The 7695-nt window shown below is 37.7% G+C and overlaps 1 protein-coding gene across 1 annotated transcript; it reads right to left on the reverse strand.

Annotated features, from left to right (window-relative positions):
• Positions 1-1090: 1090 nt before the first annotated feature.
• On the reverse strand, positions 1091-6456 carry mat1a (methionine adenosyltransferase 1A). The gene is made up of 10 exons (XM_087802804.1): positions 6297-6456; positions 5766-5843; positions 4714-4836; positions 4542-4654; positions 3992-4135; positions 3273-3398; positions 3105-3197; positions 2860-3042; positions 2507-2640; positions 1091-1607 (listed from the first exon to the last, which is right to left on the reverse strand). The coding sequence occupies exons 1-10, from the start codon at positions 6361-6363 to the stop codon at positions 1505-1507; spliced, it is 1164 nt and encodes a 387-aa protein (XP_087658930.1). The 5' UTR covers positions 6364-6456; the 3' UTR covers positions 1091-1504.
• Between the last annotated feature and the right edge of the window lie 1239 nt (positions 6457-7695).

Below are 7695 nucleotides of genomic sequence, written 5' to 3' on the forward strand. Positions count from 1 at the left end.
AGACATCACTGTCACCAGAGTGGACTTGACTTACCACCTGGTACTTGGGTCTGTCCCATGGTCTCCTCCAAGCTACTCCTGAAGGATGAGTGATGCCTGGGCTGACCCCTCTGGATAAGAGGTACGTTTTATATGGATATAGGGATTTATATGGAAGTATTACAGTGTCATCAGAATCATGAATTGTTGAATTCAACTATGTCTACTGACTCCTTCAAGAAACATCTTAAGACTTTCTTATTCGTGCAGGCTGACTCCTGTGTTTGTCTTCTGCTGTGTTGACCTTTTATAGTATATACTTTAACTGTGTATTGTTCTTGATTGTTCAAGCGCTTTACAAATAACCTTTACCTACTTACTTACTTTTAAAATGTTTTATTTATTTAAATAATTAAATATTTATTCTAAATTAAAGACTATAGTAAAGTAATTATAATCATACATTATCTAAATGCAATATAATTTTCAAAGTAATATAAAAACGCTGGTATAATAGTGCCAACATGGATACAACTAGTTTAATATACTAATTCGAATATTAAAAAATGAATGTTCGAAAATTCAATCTTTTCATTTGTTGCCTTTTTAAATTCATTTCAATTGTATGTCTGTGTTTTATTAGTGCAAATGTTTTGACGATTTGAAAAGACTACGTATGAAAAAAATGTAATTTAGAATATATGCGTGTTGAAAATGTATATTTCAATAATTGGAATTATATTATTAAACTCTGTTTTAGAAAAAAAGAAAAGCAATTTCAATGTATTTTTTCGTTAAATATAAAACGTATACATTTCAATATAGAAATTATCTAATTTAATTATTAAAAAACATTTTAATAAATAAAAAAAACTTTTAAATTGTTCAACCATTCCATATTACGTTTCATAGTATAAATAATGTGCATAGTTTGATTATCAGTGTGAAAGGTGTTTTGTTTTCAAAAATATCTTTAATTTTCTAAATTATTTCGGTTCAAAAGTGTTATGTATGGCGACACTTGAGAGAAGAAAAAGTTTAATAATGGCTTCTTTCTTTCAGCGTTAAAATAGTGATTGAAGCAGAAAATAATTTATTGAGACCGTGAGGGTTGTTTTTAAAACGTGTTTTTTTATGGAATAGAAACAACAGTCGGGCCTTTTAAAACAAAAAACTCTCCAGTGAGAGTGTCTGAGGTGAGAGCTGCTGATGGTTTAACTGTAACATAAGAGACTTGTCCTCCTGTCTTCTCATCTTGATGCTCTCGCGACCCGAGCCAAGGGTCACGGAACAGTCACAAACATTAAGACTTCAGCAGTGATCACACTTCACATTCTCAGGGCCACTTTTGCACCTTGTTGACTGTGGATCAAACGTGGGATTATTGTGAGAGCAGCAGTTCTGTTGAGTGTCCGGCAGACGCTGTAGGGTTGAGGCGCATCTTTGGCTTTATTTCAGCTGCAGCTCGGGGCAGAGATCCAACATCGTCCCGTCGATCATCTGGGACGCTGTGGTTGTGAGGTATTTAGAAGACCAGCTTTTTAGGAGACTCCCAGGAGAACTCTGGCCGGCCGAAGTGGCCGTAGGCAGCGGTCTGCTGGTAGATCGGCCTCTTCAGGTTCAGTTCTCTGTGGAGACGACGCAGTGAATCTTTGGCTCGGGCATTATTTTCAAACTGAGAGCTCCATCTAGTGGTCTTTCTAGATGAAGACACTGTATCATGATACATCATCAGCTGTTTCATGAGACTTCTTCAACACAGCAGTATTATTCAAACATTTTGAAAAAGCAAAAATTATTTTCAAATGTCACACCAAAGTCGAGTGGCAAATAAAATGAGTGATGGGTCGATGAAGCCTCGTGAAACAGCTGATGAGGTATCATCAGTGTCATCATTTTAAAAGACAACTAGATGTCATTCTCAGATTTATAAACTTTGGCTCTGATTTACTAATTCAATTGAACCAGCATTTTCAAACCTCTTTTAAAATGGAGACACTGTATCATGATACATCATCAACTGTTTCATGAAGCCTCATTAACCCATCACTAGTCATAACCAAAGTATATATATAGTCAGTTCCTACTACCAGAGAATTTAGTTTGCTCCTAGTATTTTCCTTGTGATGTGTTGATGAGGCCTCATGAAACAGTTGATGAGGTATCATGATACAGTGACTTTATTTCAGACAGGCCAGTAAATGGCACTCTATTTTATAATACTTGGCTATGATCTATTAATTTAAAAGCATCATTTTCAAACACAGTTTCATATAGTGGTCTTTCAAAATGAAGACACTGTATCATGAAGAAAAAGTCTATATTTAGTTATGTGTTGATGAGGTATCATGATACAGTGACTTTATTTTCAAAGGTCACTCTGCTTTCTAATGTCTGTCTCTGATCTACTGATTCTAATTCATCTCAGAGGGATGAATGTTGAGACAAAGGTTTGTTTGTGCGTCTTGTTGTAAAAGAGGGTCAAAGTCTAGTGTAGCATCTGAGGGGACAAAGATCGAGCGATTACCTGACGATGACTCCCGGCCGAAGGTCAAAGTTCTTGTTGACAATCTGAAGCAGCTCCGACTCTGATTTCTGGGAAGACCCGTAGGTGAAGAGTGAGATCGAAAGAGGCTCGGCGACACCGATGGCGTAAGACACCTGGAGCAGAGGAGACTTGTTTATGGATCTGAACTTCTGCTTCGGTTCAGTAACACCACGACTTGTACTTTATGGAAGTACATCATCAGAAGATTGAATGATTGGATTTCTTTATTGAAATGTTGTGTTTGTTTTAAAAAAAACTTCTTTATTTTGTTCCAAAATGTACCAATAACCTCTTGAGATGAAGTGAGGTTTTTCAAGCACAAACATTCTCACCTGGACCAGGACTCTCCTGCACAGTTTGGCCTTCACCAGAGACTTGGCCACCCAGCGGGCAGCGTAGGCAGCAGACCGGTCCACCTTTGAGAAGTCCTTCCCAGAGAAGGCTCCACCACCGTGGGCGCCCCAGCCTCCGTACGTGTCCACGATGATCTTCCTTCCCGTCACCCCGGCATCCCCCTGAAGGCACAACAACAACCAGGATGAGCGAGAGAACTTTGATGGTCGTCCAGGAGGTCTACCTGAGGTCCTCCGATGACGAAGCGCCCACTGGGCTGAAGGTGGTAGATGGTCTTGGCGTCCAAGTATTTTGCGGGAACTACGGCTTCGATCACCTGGAGACGGTGACAGGACATTAAAGAGTGACCTCGGACAGGTCAGAGGTCATAGAGGTCGTTTAGTGTCCCCACCTTCTCCTTCAGGACCCGCTTCTGCTCCTCCAGAGTGACGAAGTCGTCGTGCTGCACGGAGATCACGATGGTGTGGACCCGACGGGGGATCACAGCTCCGTCCTTCTGCTCGTAGTGGACTGTCACCTGGACAATAATAATTGAAGAATTTAAAACATTTTTAAACTTTTTCCAAATAAACAAATCGTTTTTTACACTAATAGTTTGATATTCTTATTCTAATAAACCAAAAATAAATCGAAATGTAATGTATTTTATTTCGTAGCTTTTAAAGTCAATATAAAAATGTCTAAAAGTGCAACCAGAAAATACCAAACGTACAAATCATACTTGATCATAATTCAAATTTGCATGATTGTATCAACATTTTAAGATTGGATTTAAAAGACTATTAATTTAAAAAAAACAAACGTTTTTTTAATTAATGGAATTAGAATATGAATATTAGAATATATTTTCAAATTAATTAAAAAAAAATTCAAGATGTTTTATTCATTTATGTAAAAACAATTCTACCCTTTTTGAAATCAATGATTCCTAAATAACTGCCTTAAACCCCCACAAAATTCCAAGAAATTCAAAATTTCAACCCCTGAAATGTTAAATTCAACTATTCAATGTCACTGATATACTTTCATAGTCATATGATCCTGGTAGTCTGCAAATGTAGAGGAAAAGACTTGCGAGGAGGCGCAAAAATCCTCAGGCCTTGGACGCACCTGTGTTTTGGAGTCGGGGCGCAGCCAGGGTACCGAGCCGTTACGTCTGAGCTCGGCCATCTTGGAGTTGAGCTTGTGGGCCAACACGATGGTCAGCGGCATGCACTCCTCTGTCTCGTCTGTGGCGTAGCCGAACATCAGACCCTGCCGACACAACCATCATCAGCTGACAGTTCTTTTGGGCTTTAGATTTCAATAAATAGTGTTTACATTTTTAAAAAAAGAGAAGATTGGGGATTACTGAGGACGAGAGGATACAGTGGACTTCAGCAGCTTTTAAAGCTGATGTTTGGACATATTTCGCTTTTTAAAACAAATAAAAACTATGACTTCGTCAAGAGTCATGTCTGTAAATTCTACAACACCAGAGTCAAGTACTCGACAATACTACAAATATATCCTTGTTACTACAGTATCATAATATATCAAAATATATCATATGGTTGACTCTGTATCATGATACGTATTGTATCGCCTGATTCTTAACAATACACACCTCTAGTCTTGTCGTGTTTGCTCAACAGATCAAATGCTTCTCTCCAAGTCTCACCTGGTCTCCTGCTCCGATGTCCTCCTCCTTCCTGTCAACATGGACGCCTTGAGCAATGTCTGGACTCTGCTGCTCCAGAGCCACCAGCACGTTACACGTCTTGTAGTCGAAACCTTCCATCAAACACGCCGTGAGTTCTCACTGGTGCTTCTCTCATCGTCTCGTCTCGTACCTTTGTCGGAGTTGTCGTAGCCGATGTGCTTGATGGCTTCCCTCACCACCTTCTGGTAGTCCACGTTGGCCCGGGATGTGATCTCCCCGCAGAGGAGGACCATCCCAGTCTTACACACCGTCTCTGTGAGTCGAAATCATAGATACATTAGATTCTTATTTTATCGGCAGGGGAAACCTGCTTTAACCTTCGACCCCTTCCTGTGTTGCAACGCCACAGTAATACCTACACAGCTATCAGCACACAAGGTCGGGGGTCGTCGTGTGACGTTCGTCGAGGTCATCAATTTTTATTGCAATAAACAGGTTAAAGACCTGCTCAGGTTATACTACTTTTTTGCATCATAGTGAAGAAATCTTTATTTTGAATCATAATATTCAAAATGTTTCAGTTTTTTTCTTTGACCACTGAATGAATATGACATTAAATCTATGCAAGTATGAATTTAACATTTAAAATGTTTTAATACTTTTAATATTTTAAGTATTATTGAATTCAAAAAATGACGAGGTTCATTTCCTTTTATTGAGTAATTAAAATTAATAATTTTAATATTTAAGATTACATTACACATTGTTTTTAATAATTGAGGGAAAAAAACAAATTAAATAAATACATTTTATTTTACACATAGAGTCTGACATTCTGATTCTAATAAAGATTTATTTTCTGAATTCAATATTTTTTTTAATTTGTAGCCTTTTTAATTTAATACAAATGTTGGCATAAAAGTGACACCAGACAATTTTGTTGATTTGGTATTTTGATATTGTTTTGATATTGTCTGGTAGTAATATTACACCAACATTTGTATGTTGAATTTAAAAGGCTACAAATAAAATTGAATTTAGACATTTTCTTTTTGAAATATTGGCATTAGAATATTTAACTTTGTGTAAAAACAAATGAATTTATTTTGAAAATGTTAAATTTTTTTAATTAAATTATTAAAAACAAAATAAAAAAAACTAAATTTCGGTAAAATATTTAAAACTCAACCATTCAATATTCAGACGTCACTGATATACTTCGGGATTTAAAACGTTACTCACCACAGGCCACTTTAGCATCAGGGTCCTGCTTCAGGTGAGCGTCCAGGACAGCGTCGCTGATCTGGTCGCAGATCTTGTCTGCGGAGAAGCGAGAAGATTAGCTGGACGGTCACACGTTGTTGCATCACAAACTGAAGATGATAAAAAAAAAGTGATCCGTGGGAACGAGCCAGACGTCCACACGATTTCTCAAATTCTGCTCTCTTATCATTTCAGAGAAAAGTTGTTCGTCCCGTTAGAATAATCCGACAAATACCTAAACTCTCGGAGGGTAACATCATAACTGAACCTTCAATCTTTAATCGTGACCTGAAACGACTTGTTTACTCTTCTGTTCACTCATTATACACTCAGGACTTTTCTATCTGGACGCTGTTTACACATAAATCATTGCCAACACTTGTATAATGAGTCACAATGTAAAACCAGCTGCTGTCTTCCAGACACTACCAGCTGAGATGAAGAGTGTTTTGCACAGAAGATTTGTTGATGTTCACTCAGGTAGACGACTGCACAAGCAGAGTTGCTCACCTGGGTGTCCTTCTCCCACAGACTCGGACGTGAACATGAAAGAACCATCTTTCAGATCGTCACTCATGCTTGCTTCTGGGTTTGAGGATTTTCTTCCAGGAAAAAAAGATCTGCTTTAATATCCCAGCTGGTGGTCTTCAGCCCGGCGGCCAACACAGCGTCTGAGCGAGCAGTGGCGCTCCACATGCTTCTATATATATATGAGGGACTCCTAGTCCATTCCAGGAGAGTGGGAGGGGATCTGAGGGTGTGTGGACACAGTTAACCCCTCGTGCACGGCAGGAGGATTGTTGACGGAACTTTATGTTTGGGTGTTTCTGGAATCTGCAGGTTCATCCATTGACAGAGTTATCGGAGGAATATCAAAGATCCAACTGTCAAGACCTGGTACAGATATCAAAGAAAAACAAAGATATGCCACTTTCTGCCGTACAGACTCTTTCAGAGACGTTTGTTTTACTTTTTCTGTACATTTTAGATGTTACCTTTAGAACCTTTTTTCTATAGTGTTATCTCAGGGTCAAGGTGACCCGAAGCCCTGAAAACAAAAGTAAACAAAGTCAGACACTGCATATGTATTTCTGGAAGCCAGGGAGGCCCTTGACCTTGACCCAGAGACAACATAAGGGATACCACAAACACATTTGTTTTTTGGCTTTTGGGTCACTTTGACCCTTAGATAACACAAGGATTAAGCATGAAACAATTTATTTTATAATTTAAATCAATATTGAAAGGTACAATTATTATTATAATTTATCATTTATTCTAAATTATGAAGAATTAAAAAAATAATGTTGTTTTTTTTTACACATAGTTTAATCTTGGAATTCCAATAGTTAAAAATGAATCTTCTAAATGCAATATTTAAGAATTTGTAGACTTTAAAATTCAAAATAAAAATGTTGGTATAATAGTATCACCATAATTTTTTAAGATAAGATAAGGAAAATAAACTATCTAACAGTTAAACTGATGGAATATGATGGCAGAGTTTGGTATTGGAGGACAAACATGGAGACAATTTGGAGAGATCGATTTAAAAAGAATAGACAATATAACATCAGTCAACAACACGTTTCTTTGGGCATGTGAGTCCGACCGCAACATAATTTTCGTCCCATTGTGTGATTGACTTCACTGATTCAGATAATAACTCGGTCAATAATATGCATTTCCCCCCATTGTTCACCTTCAAATTAGGTCTGAATCAGTAGATCTGTTGTGTGGAGTCCCTCAAGGTTCTGTTTTATGTCCTTTATTATTTTTGCTGTACTTGATTCCCCTCTGTAAAATCATTTAAAGATTTCCTGATGTTTCTTATCACATTTTTACTGATGAAATCCAGCTATACTGCTCTTTTGATCCAACTGAGTCCCAGAGGCTGAATAACTTAGTC

Source organism: Callionymus lyra, chromosome 11, assembly GCF_982586985.1.
Source record: "Callionymus lyra chromosome 11, fCalLyr1.hap1.1, whole genome shotgun sequence".
In the NCBI taxonomy this organism is placed as follows: Eukaryota; Metazoa; Chordata; class Actinopteri; order Syngnathiformes; family Callionymidae; genus Callionymus; species Callionymus lyra.